The sequence below is a fragment of the Brassica napus genome, chromosome C8, assembly GCF_020379485.1.
Source record: "Brassica napus cultivar Da-Ae chromosome C8, Da-Ae, whole genome shotgun sequence".
Classification (NCBI taxonomy): domain Eukaryota; kingdom Viridiplantae; phylum Streptophyta; class Magnoliopsida; order Brassicales; family Brassicaceae; genus Brassica; species Brassica napus.
In genome coordinates this window covers 3,237,647-3,258,403 of record NC_063451.1, presented here as the reverse complement: position 1 = coordinate 3,258,403, position 20,757 = coordinate 3,237,647, and the positions used below count along the sequence as shown (strand labels likewise).

Sequence of the window (20,757 nt, the reverse complement as noted above, 5' to 3'; positions counted from 1 at the left end):
ACACTATCTTAAACTTGCTCAAAATCCAATTCACTCTATATCGTTCAATCTTCAAAATTATCTAAATCTGATGGATATCCATGCTACGAAAAATGGTTTTGAAAAGAAAAGGAAAAGAAGAAGAGAGATTGTAGAAAAAACTATTATTTTAGTTATATCAGTCGAGCTTGATGATAGGAAAACCATTGTTGCTCAACAAAGACAAACAAAAGCTTATAACATAGTAGCATCAGTGCCGTGCGAAGCATTTTAGAGGCCTAAAACGAATAATTTTTTTCTTAAAAGGTTAATACTAATAAATATAATTTTAGTTCAAAATTATATTTAATCATAAGTAAGAATTAAATGATAAGATTATTGTACATAAATGCTATTTCATTAATTTAAAAAGCTAATTATAAAATGAAAACTGTGGAATGAAAAGCAAAGATTAAAGTATATCTTAAAACTAATTATTAATTTAGTTATAACATAATAAAATTAGTTAAGAGTACATGCTTACTATAATTAAAATAAAGACTGAACTTATGTTGAAACCTTATTAAGTGAGATTTATAGTGGTTAATTATAAAAGTTTACTACAACTAGGGGCCCCTAAATTTTTAGATTATGTTGGGGCCTAAAGCCAATGTCTTTATAATCATGCTATAGGCACGGCTCTCAGTAGCATATGCTAAAAGGGACATGGTGACATGATGCAATATACAAGCAAATATGTTTAGTCTTCCCTCTTGGGACCTGCATCTCAGAGTCAAAAGAACCCATAACCTAAGACATCACAACCAAAGCTCGCCATTCCAGTGGAAATAGCTCTTAGTTTCAATTATTATCGTTTTTTCACAATCTTCTAGAGTGAACTTAATATTTTTGAACGAATGAGAGAAATATGTATTTACGTAGCCAAACAACCCAAAGAAAATATCTTGCATATCAACATAGCTTTTCAAAAATATAGAAAAATATTTGCCACATAATTTTTATAAACTCTTGATATACAAATCAATAACAAAAACCATGAATATAAATAGATAATTCAAGAAAAATGAGTTTGGTTATTTCGAGTTGGATGAAAACGAATAAAAAAATTAATCTCATTTTTTTAAGTGATTTTGATGAATTTATAAGAATAAATATTGGTGGGAGGAAATTGAGTTTTTGAATATACAGTATCAAAATGAAAACGATTTTAAGATGTTAGTAGACTTTCAATTAAGGAAAAATTTCCAAAATTATAAAATTTGATTTTAAATATAAATATATACTTCTTATTAAATCAAATGAAAAATAAATCAAATACCAGTGAAATTAAAATTAACTTCGTAGGATCAAACAAAAAAAATAATAAAATCATAAAGAATCTATCTAGTACATTTCACTTGAGAGTTACTATATAATTTAATCTTATACCTCAAAGTTAAAATTAGTAAAAGTAATGTGATTAAGATTTAGTAAAAATAATCTAAATATAAATAATTTCTAAATATATAAATTAAAATTCCATACTACTATGGAAATGTTTCATAAAATACCTCATTTAAATTTTGTTAAGCTATTTAATATCCAATTTCTTTTGCTACCTATTTTAATACCTCAAATATTTATTGTGTTCATTTTAATACACTAACTTTTAAAATTATATTCATTTTACTACTCAACCTATGCTCATTTTAATCAAAACTATTAATAATTTTCAAAGAAATTAAATAACCCCAAAATTTAAAAACAAATCCTAAAAATATGTAGTTTTATTTTAAGTTTTTGGAATAAAGAAACTAAATTGTGGTAGCCTTCAACTTTTTTTATATAAAATTTGATTTTTTTTTCTAAAGCTTAAAATTAATTTTTTCATTCAGAATTAAGTTTGCCAAATTTTAATTTTTCATCGCAAAATTTTTTAATTATTCCTAAAATTTAAAATTAAATAAGAAATTTTTAAAAAAAATATTTTAATTTGAGAGATTGTACTGGAACAATCCAGCTCGTGTAATAGGAGTGGGCGTTCAGACACCCATTCGTATTCGGGTCAATTATTTCGGTATAGAAGTAAAAACCTGTTCGTGTATTTCTGCACTTCGGTTTGGGTATTTCGGATATAAACGAAAAAACTAAAGCATTTGATAATTTTTTTTGAAATACTGATAAAAGTTTTTTAAAACACATAATTCTTGCAAAAAAAAAAACTGTTCCTTCTCTTGCTTTCGTTACGTAACACGATCTAGAGTAACAAGGAAAGCTCCATGGATGGAAACTACCCCTCTGTACGAAGAACAACAAAATGGTTTGAGGTGGCTCCGGTTGTTACATTGACGTTTATGGTGGTTATCGTTGATGACGGCAACAACTAATGTCTCCGAGAAATTTTACATGGATCGTGAGAAGAACAATATTTTAGAAAAGAAGATCTTGTAGGAAAAAAAAATGAGAGATGCAGATGGTGCCTTAATCTCTCACGTTTAAGAAAGATATATATATATATAGTATACGTTTAGGTTAGGAAAAATAGTGATTTGGTATTGATTTTATATAATATCAATTAAACCAAAATCGGTTAAGAGAAACCAGTCATTACATATTGGGTGAAAGATGTAGATTTGGGTTAAAGTATACATATGTTCTGATGACTTCGGATATTACTTTGGGTTTTGTATATAAGTGATCGGGTTCGACTATCCAAACTTGTTCAATACAAAACCCGTTCGGGTATTTTGCTATTTCGGTTCAGATCCGGGTTCAGGTTTTTTGGGTCAGATTCGGATTCGGGTTCGGATATCAGATAAAATCTCCAGTCCTATCGCGTGATATAAAAATGAAGAACGGAAAACAAGTCACACTAATTGATCTCCCAACGCCATCACTGGAGGAAAAAGCCAGATCTAATCTTTTTTTCTCTCACTGACTTTTTTTGTCTGACCTAGGGGTTTCCCGGCATATTTCCTTTTATTTGTTATAAATTATTAATGTTTCATTCATTTTTCATAATATAATATTTCTTCTTTTTCAAAAAGTTACGTATTTATTACAAAAATTTGTTTCAAAAGATACATGTTTTATATTGACGAAGAATCTACTCTATTAATTTAGGGTCCTAAATTTTATCTACCATAAAAATGTTGATTTTAAAATTTGGACTCTTTCATTTTTATTAGTACGCTACATATATTTTGACCTTAACAAGTTTGTTACAATAAGATTTTACATGTTATCTAAATAATATGTCCAGATAACTTGCTACATATGTTTTGACCTTAACAAATTTGTTACAATAAGGTTTTACATGTTATCTAAATAATATGTCCAGATAACTTAAAGTAAATCAAAATCTAATTTACTAAAACCATGGCAATTAAACTAATTAAACCGGTACATTATTAACTATTAGAATAATAATACAATAACTCTAATTGGACTTCATGTTACTATACATGATCTTCTTTGCTTATATTCCAAGATCTATATACAAGAATAATGCAATAATCTAATTGGACATCATGTTAGTATAGAAGAATAATATAATAACACTAATTGACGATCATGTTTATATACATTAGCGTTTCTGCTTCTTCTCAGATCACTACCTGCACACAGAAAGAAATCAAATTGTTTCATATTTTGTTCATCTTTTTTTTTTGAATGAATGTTAAATTTATTCAGCAAAAAAGCCTTATTACATCAAATGCTTCCTGTTTATTTTAAAAAAAACTCAAAAAAACTCAAAAAACTCAAAAAAACTCCACACTTTACAACCTAGTATTAACCAAAATTGCATCAACTCCTCCATTCCTTTGATCCCCTTCTTGCGCATCACACGATCTTGTGTCAGATACTCTTATCAAGCATTCTTTTAAGCGCCTCTAAAGGCAACAACTTATCTCCATGTCTGATCTTATTACGTTCTCTCCACACCGCATAAAGAACAGCTTGAAAAGAGTACCTTATACAGAACAGACTCTTCTTCTCCCTTAATGAATCTGTGATAATCTCCATGATCTCTGACCAATGATTTGTATACGAGCTACCCAATATACCTTTTGCTATAAACTCCCAAACTTTAGTCGTGTAAACACACTCAAAAAAGAGATGATTCCTCGACTCCTGCTCAGATTTACAAAGAACACGAGTAGTATCGATCCCTTGACTCCTGCGCATATTTTGTTCATCTTCAACCATACAAAACATTACAACAAATTAAAAATTATAATTATGAACACAATATGGTCTGCATATACGCTTCAATCATATAGATTTTAGATCCTGTTCATCATTGACATTACATGTGTTTTGTTTTTTTTAATCTATTAAAAACGGAGATTATAAAGGGCAAGGGCGACTTCAGTTGATATCGATTTTATAATTTCAGTTATTTATATTTCTATTAATTATCTACATATAATCAAATAGAATAGAATATTCTAACCTCATTAATAATAGATAAATCTAACCTTAACTAACGTGCCGTGCAAACAAAATAACCTCTGACAACTTAATTCTTTTTAATTTTCAAGATATTCTTCCTTATATTCCGAGCTCCATATTTATCAACTTTCTATCTACATTCTTAAGATTGCATTTCTTAACTTTATAAAACAGCTCCTAAAAATATGGATATAGGGTTTTGATCTCATAAACTACGGAAATCAGAATATCCTCACGATATACTCATTTAACCTAATCTTTAGTACCAAATCACTATAAAACATCTTCTATCGCCTATGACTTTTCACACCTCTTACGATTAAAAAAAACGGAGATGCAAATGGCTATGGTTACATCAGACCGAATAAGTTTGTTGAACAATGTCAAACCATTTAAAAGAACTTGGAAGGTTGAAATCAAAGTTTTGCATTCATGGACACAACCATCTAATTACGCTTGTGGAGACTCTTCAGTTCATACTCGCAGATAGGACAATAAGTGTGTCTATTTGATAACATAATTAAATATAAGTATTTCTACAATCCTAAACCGTCTACCCCTAATGATTCGAACATAAATATAACCGAAGCCCATACCTTTACCCAAACCGGAGTAGCGGGTTCGGATCGGTAACGGATCCATGCTAAATACCGAATGGGTCTTAACCTCTTGGCTTTCGGATAACCGATCGGTTCGGTTGTAAACCGAGTCCGAACGAAGCACCAGAGCTAAACCGATCTTATATATAATTTATGTTATATGATGTTACATTTACATAATTTCCATGTATTTTCCTCTCTCTCTCCTATTCTCGTTTTCCTTTCGGCGACTAACCCTAATCCCAAAAGAACAAAGCTTTTTGATTCAATCTTATAATAATAAAATGGAACCATAAATCTCTTTGTCTCTCTGTCTCATGCTTTATCTGAGAATTAGAAGAATCAAAATCAATCACATGTTCGTTAGTTTTCTTTCTTCTTCTTCGGTTTTTCTGGAAATTTTTAATCTATTCCAAATCAATAGAAACATCTTCTATTTGCATGTCTTTTGATTCATTTTTTTTTCATTAATTCATCTTTTATATGCATGTTTTCTGTTTTATTTTTCATTGTTTTCTGTAATTTCTTGTTTTTATTATTCACTTACATATGTGCTTTTATGTTTACAGGTGGTTTTGACATCATCTTTTCATTGAGAAACCATAAAAAAGAAGATGAATATGAAGCTGTTAACGATCGTTTGTATTTTCATAGTGGGGAGATGCAAAATCCCACAATAAGACTGAGCATTTTGATTTTCTTATGGTTTAATTTGTGTTGTCTAATACTCTAGTACTATTATATGGCTTTCGATTTCAATATCTTTCTAATTTTTAGAGTCAAGTTTGTTCCGTTTCTTCGGGTTTCTTCGGGAGTTTTTGGTTATTTTGGTTACAAAACCCAAAACCGACCCGGGTCCATTTCAATGTCGGGTTTAAGCGGATCTTCTGAGCTTTATCCGGACTGATCCGAACCCGGTTGGTTCCGAACCGACACCGTACTGGAAATTTAAAAAAACCGAATGGGACTTCTAGGCTTACATCCGAAAATCCGAAAACCCGTTTAAACTGAACCGAATCCGAGGGGGGGATGGAACGCCCAAGCCTAGATTCTACTGTTTATTTAACGGTTCCTCAATTCATCTGCATTGAAGATAGTACTAACCTTTTTTTTTTTGAACTTGGTTTTGTGGACTATTCCAATGAATAATTTGCAGTATCACTTTTATCCATTCCTCACCAATAACCTAACCAATATATTACGAAATATGAGTTTGATCCGTTAGCGTAAGGTGACCAGAACACATAAATTAAACCAAAAACAGAGCAAGAAGAAGATCAGGAGAAGAAATAAGAACTAAATTGATGGAATGTAAAGGATATAAATATTTGCTGTCACACTTTAATATTTTATTATGTGTTCTCAGGTTTGTCTTCTACCCTTCTTATGTCTTTATAAGATCAAACATTCATTACATGTCCAATAAAATTAAAAAGACTCCATTATTCATGAACACCAAATGATTTCTCAATGCTGATTATACAAGTTAATACAACGGAAAACAATTTAAAAAAAATAAAAAGAGAGTAAATTTATCTTATCCATTCGTAATCCCTTCATCCCTCAGTGATGCAGTTGCAAATCACTCAAATACATGACATAGAGACATATTAACAAAGATATTAGATAACTGATATGAATATAACCTCAATCGAATTTAGAAAATTTGATTGTACTAAAACAGGCTTATCTAAGGCACAACATTCAAACAATGCAAAATCTTATTATCAATTGCAAGACAGAAAAGTAATACCAAAGGACTGCACTAGTTTTTATACAGGATACAAAACCAATAAACATCTGAATAGTAATACCAAACGACTGCAATTTTTACTACAGGATACAAAACCCAAAGTTTATATCCATCTTGTGTCTAAATTTTTTTTAAACATCAAACAGAAGGAATAAGTAAATATTTACTTTTTGTATGTCTACAAAGACTGACGTTTCGGTTGCATGTCTTCAAAGAAGGTGGTGATGGTCGACCCGAAACCAAAGCATGTCTTGAAAGAATATTATGCTGGGCGATCTAGAAGTAGAGGTGAGAGATCTATCAACATGAGAAAGATATCCAAACAATTTTTAGGTTTGATACAACCGTGATCATTTAGTATTAAGGTTTAGAAACAAAAATCTAAAGAGTCTAACCTTAAAATAGCAACAAGGATAGTGTGGTTCCATTGAGTGGCGATTTCCGGTGGAATTAATTCTAATCCTCTCTTTCCTTTTTCTCTTCCTCACGGTGAGTGAAGTTCAATTACCGGCCCTTGGCAACGGTATCCTACTGTTGGAAAGTGCATTTCTATTTTCCTTTTTCGCTAATATCTTCAATCAAATCAATAAGAAATTTTCCTTTTTGGATCAAATTGCCTTTTTTTCCTTCTCGTATCAATCAAATATTTCCATCTTGGAATGAATTCGCTCAAGATTGTGGCTGAATATAGCGTGATTAGTGGGAATTTCACTTTAATCATTCTTGACCTACATCCGCAAAATCTCCCCCTCCGCCGTGACCTCGCGAACAACTTCAGCGTTTCTGCGGCGAACATGGCTGACTTCCTTCACAAAGCTATTGGGGCGATGTCTCTGGATGATGAGGAACGTTTGGTCCTCCCTGATAGTCCCCAGTACAGAGTCTTTGATGAGAATGAAACAAGTTTATTGGGCCGCCTACTTAACCCGGATTGTCAGTCGATGGAGAAGATGATTGACTACATGCCAACGGCGTGGCGTGTGCAAGGTAGAGTCCGTGGTATTGCTCTCTCTCGCGACAGGTTCCAATTTGTGTTTCAGCGTGAGGAGGATTTAGTGACTGTCCTGAAGGACAGACCTTGGTCTTATAATCATTGGGCAATGGCGTTGGAGCGATGGTCTTCCTTTCCCCCGGAGAACTTCCTTCAACATATGAGCCTCTGGATTCGCATCAGACACATTCCGGTGGATTTCTTCACGGTCAAGACAATGTTCAAATTGGCTTCAGAGATCGGTGAAGTGGAGGAGATTGCTTATGATCCTAAGGTATCTCATACTAAGGACTACATCAGGGCTCAAGTATTTTTTGATACTACTAAGCCTCTGAAAGCATCTCGTAAACTGAGTACTCCTGGGAAAGTGGTTACTATTGAGTTTGAATATGAGAAGATCCACAAGAGGTGCTTCCATTGTCTGCGCCTCACGCATGAAAAGGTTCGTTGTCCCTTATTGAAGAAAGGTGCTCAAACCGATCGGAGAGCCTCCCCCGCTCCTACGGTGGAAGCGGAGAGAGGACAGAGTAAAGGAATTCTGGCTCATTCGATTCAGCCCTTTGATGGCCCTCCTGGCTTTCCACCTTTGTTCCCAGAGCTTTCTAAACAAGACTTGAGGATGGCTATGCAATACATCTCGCATTCTGATCCAACAGAAAGGATGGCTAGAATTGAAAGAGTAAGACAAGGAATTGAAGCAGAATCCTCTATGCGTCTCACAAGGATATCAAGAGACTTGGATAAGGGCAAAGGTCATGTTTTTAGCTACAAGGAACCGTCCTTCACTCAGCTCTTGCAATGTCAATCTGAAAAGGCTATGGCATTGTCTGGGAAGATGCATGCCACCCATGAAGAGGAACCAGACTCATCTTCTTCGCATGCTCCTGCTCTCTCTGCTCCTGTCTTGATTTTCAGTTAGGCCCCTCGTCGGAGGGGCGTGTTTCTGGGAATCTGAGTCAAAGGAAAGTAGTGCGCAAACGACCTACGGCGTGGAAGAGGAAAATGAATACAACTGGTCGTGCTGTGGCCGAAGAACAAGTGGGTACATCTCTCGAACCTTCTCAGCGGAGCTCGAAGAGGAAGTCTACTTTACCTCTGCTTGCGCCAGACAACAAAAACCCAAAAACATCAGAACCTACGGTGGCTTCCAGTTTGAAGCCGCTGCCGCCCCAATGAGTGTTTGGTGCTGGAACTGTCAAGGTGCAGGAAGCACGGAGACAGTTCAGATCATTCGGGAAGTGCGTCGTAATTACTTTCCGGATATTATGTTTTTGATGGAGACAAAGCAGCAGTTTGGTTACATTTCTGATTTGCAACAGAGTTTGGGTTATGATGGTATCTACACGGTTGAGCCTTTAGGCCTTAGTGGAGGCTTGACGGTTTTTTGGAAAAGCAGTTATGGAGTTGAGATTCTTTCAGGTGACAAGAGAATCATTGACTTGAAGGTTTCAGTTCGTTCGTTGTCTTTCTTTCTCTCATGTGTCTATGGTGATCCAGTGAGAGAAAGACGCCAAGAGGTGTGGGACAGATTAGTGGAGATTGGGCTTAGGAGGAATGAGCCTTGGTTGCTAGCTGGTGATTTTAATGAACTGATGTCAAATGAGGACAAATTAGGTGGTGCTGTGAGAGAAGAATCCAGCTTCTGGGGCTTTCGTGATATGGCAAGAAGTTGCAAAATCAGAGAGCTACGCAGTTCGGGTAATCCCCTGTCGTGGGGAGGCTGGAGAGAGTTGGTTTGGGTTCAATGCCGCCTTGATAGGTGCTTTGGTAACGATGTGTGGTTCAATTTGTTTCCAAGATCGAGTGTGGAATATGGTGATATGTGGGGCTCTGACCATAGACATATGCTGATAGGCTTCGTTCTGGAGCAAAGGGAACTCAAACGAGGAAGATTTTATTTGGATAATCGCTTGCTTCACCGTCAAGGTTTTGAAGAAGTGGTCGTTCAGGGATGGGGAGATTCAGGTGATCCAATGAGCATTATGGATCGCATCACTCAGGTTCGGAGAGGTATATCCAGATGGAAAAAGACCTCTGATCTTAATTCTCATGAGCGTATACTGCGACTCAAAGCTGCATTGGAGAGGGAGGTTTCCAAGCTTTATCCGATACGAGCGGTGCTTGAGAGGATTAAGAAACAACTAACGGAGGCCTATATGGAGGAGGAGAGATACTGGAGGAAAAAATGCAGAGAAGAATGGCTCAAAGAAGGAGACCGTAATACAAAGTATTTCCACAATGTGGTTAAGGGAAAGAAGGTCCAGAACCGGCTTCTCATGCTGCTAGACGAAGCTGGGGAGGAGCACTTTTCTGAAGGTTCTAAAGGAGATATAGCTACTGAATACTTCAGAGAGCTCTTCTTAAGCTCTAATCCTTATGAGCTAGACCTATTGTTTAATGGCTTCCAGAGTCGCATAACGGAGGAAATGAATGCTAACCTTATTGCTCCAGTCTCGGCTGAGGAAATTAGGAAGGCAGCCATGAGTGTTGATGGAGGTAGTGCACCGGGGGAAGATGGGTTGACTGGGAACTTCTACCACCAATATTGGCATATAGTGGGCCCAACAGTCACTAAGGAAGTCCAGAGTTTCTTCCATACGGCGGTGCTACCAGAAGGTTGGAATCATACCCAGTTGAGCCTCATCCCGAAAGTGGTTAATGCGAACCGGATGCAGGATCTCAGGCTTATCAGTCTCTGCTCAGTGCAGTATAAAATTATTTCCAAAGTCTTAAGTAATAGACTGAAGATTATCTTACCAGAGGTGGTCTCTGAAACGCAAGGTGCCTTTGTCTCATGCCGGTTAATATCAGACAACATCATAATAGCTCACGAGATGGTTCATGCTCTTCGTACTAAGGAGGGAGTCTCTAATGAATATATGGCTGTCAAGACTGATATGTCTAAGGCATATGATAGAGTGGAGTGGTGTTTTCTTGAGACTTTATTGGAGCGGCTTGGGTTTGCTCGAGATTGGGTTCGATGGATCATGTCCTGCGTGAGCACGGTCACATATTCGGTCTTAAAAAACGGGGCTTCACACGGATTTATTAAACCAGAGAGGGTCCTTCGTCAAGGGGACCCCTTGTCTCCTTTTCTCTTCATTTTATGTGCGGAGTCTCTTGTAAACGGTTTGAATGCTTCAGCTGATTTGGACAAGATTCATGGTATCCAATTAGGCGCCTCTGGTCCTGCAGTGCATCATCTTCTGTTTGCAGATGACAGCCTGCTGATGTGTAAGGCGAGTGCAATGGAAGCAGAAGAGATTGTTAAATGTCTGAAAAGATATGGGGATGCTTCAGGGCAGATGATCAACCCTCTCAAGTCCTCTGTTATCTTTGGATTCAAAGTCCCGGCTGATGTCAAGACTGAGATTCAAGGAATCTTGAATATCGAGAAAGAGGGAGGTGCAGGGACTTACTTGGGACTCCCAGAGTGTTTTAGTGGCTCGAAAAGACAACTGCTCAGCCTCATTCGGAGTAAACTGCATGGGAGGCTTAATGATTGGTTCGCAAAAGCTCTATCTCAAGGGGGTAAGGAGATCTTGTTGAAATCAGTTTGTCTAGCTCTGCCTATCTATGCTATGACTTGCTTCCGCCTTCCAAAGGACACTTGTGCTCGCCTTGTCAGTGCAATGACGGAGTTCTGGTGGAGCAGTGGCTCTAATAGGAGGAAAATTGCTTGGGTATCATGGCAGAAATTATGCAAATCCAAAAGTGAAGGTGGCTTGGGCTTCAAGGATCTCGAGATGTTCAATCAATCCTTACTAGGGAAACACGCATTTCGCATCTGGAGCAATCCTGATTCGCTAGTAGCTCGTGTGCTCAAGCACCGATACTTCAGGAACAGATCTTTCATGGAGAGCAGTCTAGGTTCGCGGCCCTCTTATGCATGGAGAAGTATCCTCCATGGCCGAGAATTGCTCAAGCAAGGTTTAGTTCAGTCCATTGGCGATGGATCTAGAACTAATGTGTGGTGGGATAAGTGGATTATTGACAAAGTCCCACGTTCTCCTAACTACAGAGCTGATTCGGTGGTTGATCTTACACTAAAGGTGGAAGATCTTTTTGATCATCAAACGGGTGCATGGAATGAGAACCTGATTCGCCAAACCTTCAGTCCTGGTGATGCAGAGATTATACTCAAAACAAGGAAGAACCCCAATAGGAGGGACAAGCTAATATGGGCATATACTAAAGATGGTACCTACACGTCCAAGAGTGGGTATAAGTTCCTGGAAATTGCAGAGGAAAGCCTCAACCCTACGGTTCCTGCAGTGTCTCCTCTTGAAAAGAAGTTATGGACAGAGTTATGGAAAACCAAAACCTCTCCAAAACTGAGGCATTTTCTGTGGAGAATCCTTTCTAGTGCTTTGGTTGTTCGAACTCGATTACGTACGAGAGGTATCAACATCGATCCTACATGTCCAGCGTGTGGCAGGGGCCCTGAGGATATTGTACATGTATTGTTTCATTGTCACTTCGCAAAAGATGTTTGGGCCGGCTCGAATATCCCTATGCATCCCTCAAGTTCTTGGTCGAACTCAGTCTTCCTTAATCTTTATCATCTTCTGAGATGTAGCAAAAGGACGAACCTGTCTCCAAGTGTTGCTCAAGTGTTTCTTTGGGTTCTTTGGCATATTTGGAAAGCCAGGAATGAGTTATGTTTTGAGCATACAAGACTTGCTCCGGCTAGTGTTCTTGATAAAGCTATGATGGATGCTGAAGTATGGAGAGAAACTATGGCGCCTAGATTCCCGGAAAAAAACTGTGGGTTTAATTTTGTTTTTGATCAAACTAGATTGTTTTTAACTAATGGGTCAATTTCATAGAAAATAAATATAATTATTTTGCAAATAGATGGTTCCGAAACGTCTATCTATTATTATTATTATATGAGTCAAAAGTGTTTAAATTTTCGAAATAACAAAATTTACATATCCCAAACATCTATCTCTTCCCAATTGTGTTTGAAAAATAAAAAACTAACGTAAGAACAAAACAAAAGTAAATTATCAGGAAACAAATATATTATAAAAAACCTCATATAATCTAATCTCATTAATTATTAGGAAGATTTGTCCAAATAATATCCACGCACAACGCGGATCTGGATCTAGTTTTTTTATTAATTAACAATGATAAATTACAAACTTCAAAAAATAATTGTACTTACTAAAATAATATTGCTATAAAATTATAGGAATTTGGCAATCATATAAAATAATACATTTAATATCAAAATTTAATACTTTTTAATTTGTGAAAATAAAATATTTTTTAGAAACAGCAAGACCGTCTATTTTGTCTTTTTATTTTTTTCTTATCTCAAATATTTATTTATTTTTGGATTAATTTGGGGTATCCCGGATCTATGAAATGATTCATACTAATTTCTAATGGAAAGTGTAGTCCACAGATAGACTTTCTCACCGGATATGTAAATGGACCATATGAGGAGTCCATATCTGTGTAGATGTCCAAAACAGTTTGACATAGTTTCACGCAGCAGATTGATCGAACTTGAAAAGTGTTGCTATCCCAAACCCTTCTCCTTACCGTCTGACTACAAGATCCCATGATTTTTATCTCAAATGTTTTGTTCTTTATATTGTCACATATATTTCTCTTTTAACTAAGCTAAGTAACAAAAATATTGCATTTTCATATAAGAAAATGCATACGGAAAAAAGTAAAAATAAAATTTCTAGTTAACAACAAAATTAGCTTGAACTAGAGAGTAATAAATAGTAGTTGAAACTTGAAACAAAAACTTTATAATTGATTAAGTTAACCATAAAACTTTCTAACAAATTTCCATTGACCGTATTCAATGCCAATATCGTCATATTGCCGTCACATTTCTATCAGAAAGTTCAGACAAAAACACGATGGCTTGTCGTATAAATTTCTGGAAAAATATGACAACAAAGTTTTATCAGAAAATCATAAGGATCTGTCGAAACTTACCAACGCAAAAATTCTGTGAAAAATTCCGCCAGAATCTTGCATGTCTTCACTAAATAGCTAAGAAATAACAATCTTCACTATAGTTTACTAACTTGCAATCAGTTATCTATAAACATCGACAAATTAAAGACAAAAATAAGTTGCAAGGAAAATGATTTTAGTGATAATACATATAAACACTTAAAAGGGATGGAGACTTTACAAAAAGGATAATATTATGTTACATTTCACAAATATCTTCTACTACAAAGTAATCTAACAAACAAAATATGCAATGCTCAACTGTAACTGGCATTTTTTTTCAAAAATCTTTTGTTACAATTAAACTAGCATGAAAAATGGATAAAAATGCTAAATTTTTTGTAATACAGTCCCAAATAGTTTTCTTAGTAGCCAGGAAACATCGGCGGTGGAGGAGACCCATATTCAAATCCAATATGTGGTGGTATATTAAAATTGCTGTCGTTGTTTTCCGGTGGTGGGGCAACATTTTCGGATGGAGAAGGCGACGATGAGGGCGTAGAGAGTGATGGTTCTGGCGCATCAATTTCTTCTGCTTCTTTTGGTGATGAGGCCGGTTCATTTAATGGTGGTGCGGTTTGACCTGGTGATTGAGCATCAATTGTTGGTTGATCTAATACCGATGATGGGGTTGGTACTTGGGTTGGGGACTGAATCGGTGTTGGACTTTGGATTGGTGACGAAACAGGTGATTGATCCGATTCTGATGATGGGGCTTGAACGGGTGTTGGAGCTTGGATTGGTGGTTGAATTATTATATGTGCTGGTGGTGGTGAGAAAATTGGTGGAGGCGGTGGTGAGTATACTGGTGATGGTGGTGGCGGAGAGAAAATGAGTGGTGGAGGAGGAGAGTTAACTGGTGGAGGTGGTGATGGAGGCGGAGGAGAGGCAACTGGCGGAGGTGGAGAATTAACAGGTGCAGGAGGTGGTGGCGAAGATGGCATTGGTGGTTGAGGTGGTGGTACCTGTATTTCTTTTACCTTGGGTGGTGGTGGTGGTGGCGGACGACGGTTTTTAACCGGAGATGCATTATATGGATCTTCCTTTGGTGGTGAAACTGGTTCAGGAGTCTCTGAATTTTGTGGTGGTTCAGGTTTTGGTGATTCTTTTTGTTCTGGTGGATTAATTTTTGGTTGTTCTGGTTTAGGAGATTCTTCAGATTTAGGTGGTTGTGGTTTAGGTGTCTCTTCTGGTTCTGGTAGTTCAGGTTTGTTTGTCTGATTTTCCGGTTTAGGAGATTCATGTTTTGGTGGCTCATGCTCAGGCATAGGTTGTACATTAGTTGTTGGTGTTTCAGGTCTTAATGGGTTTTGTGATTCCGGTTTAGGTGATTCTTCAGGGTTTGGTATAACAAGTTCTTTCGGTTTTGGTGGAATAATTTCTTGGGTCTTTATTGAAGGTGGAGATCCACCTTGACTACCGCCAGAACATTTGTCCTTGCTACAATCCAAAGGACGACTAACCACCGGTACACACTGATTAACAGATTTCTGGTTCGGTCTGTTCTTCAAGCAATTACTCCTGTCATCAAATTGTTTCCCATTGTTCTTCCCAGGAACACAGCTCTCAGCTTCTCCATTGAAATAATTGTAAGAAAACTTGAAGCTTTCCAAATTTGGCAGTTTGCAAAATGTGTCGACAACAGATCCAGTTAACTTATTATTGGACAAATCCAACTGCTCAACGCTTGATAAACTGGACAAGGTCAACGGTAAACTACCAACAAACCCGTTATTGCTCGCATCAAAAACTGTCACATTATTAAGAGAACCGATCTCGTTCGGGAAACAACCGGTTAAATTGTTTCCAGTGAAAATAACCTCGTTCAGATTTTTCATCTGACCGATCGATCTCGGTATACACCCACTGAATTTATTGTTTGCAAATGTCACAACCGAAGCAGCCGATTTACCAATCGTGTCGGGGATAACCGATTCAAACCGGTTATTATTCAAAAAAATGGCGTCAAGATTTTTATCAAATATTTCTGACGGCAAACATCCTTCGAACTCGTTGTACCTTAGATCGAGGAACTTCAAAGACGGCCACGAGAGCGAAACTTCCGGAAACGAACCAACAAACCGATTATTGCTAACGTCAAACTCATACATCAACGCGAGTTTTGAAAAACTTTTGGGGATAATCCCACAAAACCGATTCGAGTTGATGTGAAACATAGCTAGATCGGTTATAAGACCTAGCTCTGCTGGTAAATGTCCGGCAATATCCGCATGGTTCAAATCAACACCAGCAACAACCTTGAGGCTGGGATCATCAAGAGCTTCCGCACAATAAACTCCGTTGTAAGAACACACATCGGGTCCGACCCAGTTTTTTGTGGTTTTAAACGGGTCGGAATATATAGCTTTCTTCCAGGCTTGAAGAGCAATGTAAGCTCTTTTTAGACGGTCATTTTCAAATTTGAGGCTCGGATCAACTTTAATGATGTCAACGCATTTTTGGTCTAAGTCATTTGTGAGATGAGCGTTTTCTGGGAACGAAGCTTCCTCGTTGATGGTCGCAACAACGATGGGGGAGATAAGGAGGAGGATGAAAAAGGTACCTAAAGGCTTCTCCATTGTTTTTTTTTATTTTTTAACTCAAGGTTTAATGGGGAACCTTGGGAAAAAAAACCCAAGGCTGCTTAATAGAACAATTTGGAAAGAAATAATCTAAGATTGAAAGAATGGTAATTAAAAAAAAAGGAAAAGCAAAAAACAAACTTCATAATTTGCTATTATTAATTGTTTAGAATTGGTTATTATTGTCTAGTGTAATTATAAAAATAGCAAATTAGTGTTGCTAACTTGGTTTCAAATAATTTACAAATCTACACGGTTGACCTTCTCAGCACCCTAATATTTTTTTACCATACTGAAATTTTTCTGACCGGTTTCCATTGTTTATTTTGAAGAACAATATATAAATTTAGAAGAATTCAGATGTCTGTATCATTATTTTATTATCCACATCAATAATATATTATAGGAGAAATTCTTTTTTTTTTTGACAAGAAACGTTTATATTAAGCTAAAAGCCAATAGACTTAAATGGTTACATATGAAGGTATACTCAACGGCAAACTGATTAAAGAAGACGACTGCAGAGGAGAAAGTGTCACTGCAGGGGTTAAGGCGGCTGAAACCATCATGAAGCCGTCGTATCTCTCTTGTATGTTGATTAAAATCCATATAAGCTGAAGAGAAATAACTCTTGAGTGAGAACAAAAGTAAACGTATAAACCGTTGCCAAAGCAGAGAGAAGGGAATGAAAAGGAGACGGAGGCGATGCCGGCAAGCTTCCGCTCCGCGCTGGCATCGTGAGTTTGAAACACATACGGCACTTCGATTATCATTTCATGGAAAACTTGAACCAATTCTTCTTTTTCTTCTTGATAAGAGCACTCCATACTAGTAATTTATACAAAATGTTATAATAACTAGGAATTAGTTCGCGTTGCGTGTGAGAATTTTTACTTCACTAAGTGTTTGGATAGAAATTTGTTTTTAGTTTCAAGTGTTGGTTATACGCTATGTTTAAACCATTATTTCTGTAAGTTCTTTCTTTCTATATGATGAGAAGATATTGAGCCTCAAAGTTGTTACAGTTGATTAAAATTGCATAATACCATAATTGTGATTGTTTTGAATGAGAAATGTTTTATTTTTAGTTAGCTGGTGTAGATAATTTATTTTGTTTGATTTCTTTAATGCTATTCACTATCATATCTTCTCTTATTTATTCCTTGTCGAGTCATTGTGTACTGCGTTCGAACTTTCCAACTATTTACTTACGTTATTGCAATTGGATCATGCTATTCTTTTTATAAAAGTAGTTTCTGTTTAACATTGGTTTTGTCTTTCGGTCATTCTTTCTTGTTAATTACCTTAAAATTGAAATTGGTGACCAACAACGATATCGCATAGGTTTCTCTCTTTTCACATGAACTCTTTTGTTTATTCTTTAAGTTTATTTTTTTAGATTATATTGTGTATTTTTCACTAAACTATTATTTTTAGTATAACTTTTCATCAACCTCAAGTTCTATATATTATGTGTTTTCACTAAATTTTATTGTTTTATTTGTTATTTCTTGTTTTTTTTTTACTTTCCAAACAGATTTTTGTAAAATATTTATTTTGATTATGTATTAATACTTGATTGTGGTTTCATCATTGTTTTAAATTTCCATATGATTGAATCTGAGACCAAAAAAGGAAAACAAATTTCATTGGCCGAAGTTTGATGAAACGGCATAAATGGAATTTTCTTTCTATATTATTTTGAATTTTCACTACTCATTCTTGAAATTTACTTATTTTGGACCATATAGTTACTGACACTAAATTATTATTTCTTGACTAGATGTTTTTCCAAAATTTAGTTATATTATTTATTATCATTAAATTTTAATTTTATCATGTGTTATATCTTTTTAGTTTTGGTTTTTCAAATTGTTGTTTATGTATTAATTCTAGGTTTTAGGTTTCTATTATTTTTTTTCTCTTCTAAGCTTATGCATGGTGGTCAAAAAGAGAAAAATAATCCGTGCAATTCATTTTTTTATTTGGTTGATCTAAGTTGAAACACGAAAAACAATTGCGTAAGTGGTTTCTCCTTCTTTTAATTTCATGAATTATTTATTTATTTTAAAATTATGTAATATAGATTATATTATATCAAAATTTTGGTGGTTTGAAATAAAATACTAATTGCTAAAAATTAATGGCTTAATGTTTTAATAGATTTAGTTTAAATAATAAAAAGCTAAAAAAATTTGGTTAATTTATTAATTTTTAAAAGTTTGCTGAGATGTCAAATTTATAAAAAACCTAATGATAAGGTAGATGCCTAAGAAGAAGTAAACAATTATATTTCTCATAAACATAAATGAATGCCTAAGAAGAAGTAAACAATTATATTTTTCATAAACATAAATGAACTCAATTAAGACTGTATTATCAAAAATGAGACTATGTGTCTATATAGACAAAGTAGGATGGTTGACTGTAAACACCGCGTGTATGACTTTCCGCTTTTTTTGTTTTGAGTCTGTAATACATGTTTATTCTCAAAGTTCTGAATTTTCATTCATTCTTTATATTTCTTTAAAGTAAGAAGCAAAAATGTCATTCTTCTAGTTCTAAAATCATCTTCACCAATTGAGAACGATATGCCGAAAAAGTCACATTAAATTGTTGGAGAGTTTTCATACATTCCATCACCTAGATGAAAGCTTCAAATTCCACTTGTACGAGTGATAGGCTGGGTCTTGTGTTTCTTACCCCTATCAGTCCCTCAAAATCTTCTAGTGTACTATACCAACCGTGTCTGGAGAATAAATTCTTATCTTTCCGAGGTCCATCCATAGGGCACCATCTTCTTACTCTACTTGGTGTGCTTTGTGTTTTCTCCTCCCTACTTTGTCTGGGTAGTATTTGAGTTTCAGTCACTGTTACATTTGTGCTTCAGTCCATAATATTTTTTATGTCTTTGCGAATTGTAAAGTATCTCCAGGATCTTTACTAATACCACCGTTAAAAATCTTATCATTACGTCTCTTCAAAATATATCATAGAATCCAAGCAAATTGATGTTCTCTATGCGTGTTGCAATCCTCCGAAAAAGATAATCAATATTCGCATAAACCGATTGCATAGCAAAACTAAATGGGGTTTATGAGATCCTTGAGATAGGCCATACTTTAATGTCTCAAGGACATTCAATGAGGATATGATTCATCTTTTTCTCATCTGCTCCATATTTTCACACTGTGTTTCACATTTTATCCCTTGAGTTTTGAGATTTCTCTTTACTGGTAAACTCGAAATAACTTCCCAAAGAAAATGTTCCAGCTTTAGAAATCATTTAATTTTCCTTGAATAAGCCTACAAAGCCTTGGTATCTGAGCCGAAAAATGGATGTCTTGCTCTGTTTGGATAGAAATATTCTACTTCATATCCAAACTTAAATGTGTACCTTCCAAAAGTGTCATCCGTCTTTATCAATGGATTGTATACGACTCAATGGAATAATCTTAATGAGTGTCACTGTAGTAACTCTCCCTAAGGGGTAAAATGGTCGAGATCGACAAAGTCAGAATTTGGAGCCGAGCATTTGGGAATCAAATTATCTCAAGGAATGTTGAGTTTTGATCATATAAAAATCTACATGATTCGAGGTCGAGCATCAACTTGGTGGTCGAATCGCGGGGGACAAAGATCGATCATGAAGTTTTGAAGTACGAGGTGGTCGAAGAAGTGATCGTGGACGAACCATGAGTCCAATAAGCTGTTCGACCATGGTTAAACAATGTGATAGATTGATCAGAAGGATGTTTTGGAAGCATCACATTTTTACGTTTTAGAAGCTCAACATTTTAGGAGCACAATGTTTCTTAAGCACAAAGTTTTCTACAAAATTTCGTATCAGTAAAATATTATGTTGGGAACATAATAAGTTGGAAGCAGGACGGGAATCAAGAAGGACGGGAATCAAGTAAGACGGGAGGTAAGCATAACGGGATCGAAGCACGACGGGAAAACCCGAAATTGGACGAAAACCTTAATTTTGGTATTATAGAATTTCTCGGGGAAGCCGGAGGCTCGGAAAATATTTTCAGTCAATATCAGAAGTCAGTATGGAGTTTATTGAAAATATTCAGCTCATCAGAACGTGAGCAGGAAAGTATTTGGGATTGATCGCAGATCAGAAATTTCCCGGAAGGACCAAAATCAGACGAATGAACCAAGAAGCTCGAGGTGGCTCAATGCATGTGATCAGAACGTGGTGTCAACTGTTCAGAAATCTGAGTGTCTACAGAAGCTCGAGGTGTGGCCGTGTATGAAGCAGAAGCATGTGAACTGACATGTGGAACACTAGGTGGATCGACCAAACACGAGGTGTCGCCGCACATGCAACCGAAGCATGCTGATCGACATGTGTGTACTGGTGTGGCGCCTTGAATGCACTCCAGGCATGCATGCTGACATGTCGGAGGAGGTGTGTCTTCC

The 20,757-nt window shown here is 35.9% G+C and overlaps 1 protein-coding gene across 1 annotated transcript; it reads right to left on the bottom strand.

The window, feature by feature from the left end:
* Window positions 1-13,870: 13,870 nt before the first annotated feature.
* On the bottom strand, window positions 13,871-16,430 carry LOC106423835 (pollen-specific leucine-rich repeat extensin-like protein 2). The gene has a single exon (XM_013864593.3). It carries the CDS (start codon window positions 16,321-16,323, stop codon window positions 14,110-14,112), a length of 2,214 nt encoding a protein of 737 aa, XP_013720047.1. The 5' UTR covers window positions 16,324-16,430; the 3' UTR covers window positions 13,871-14,109.
* Between the last annotated feature and the right edge of the window lie 4,327 nt (window positions 16,431-20,757).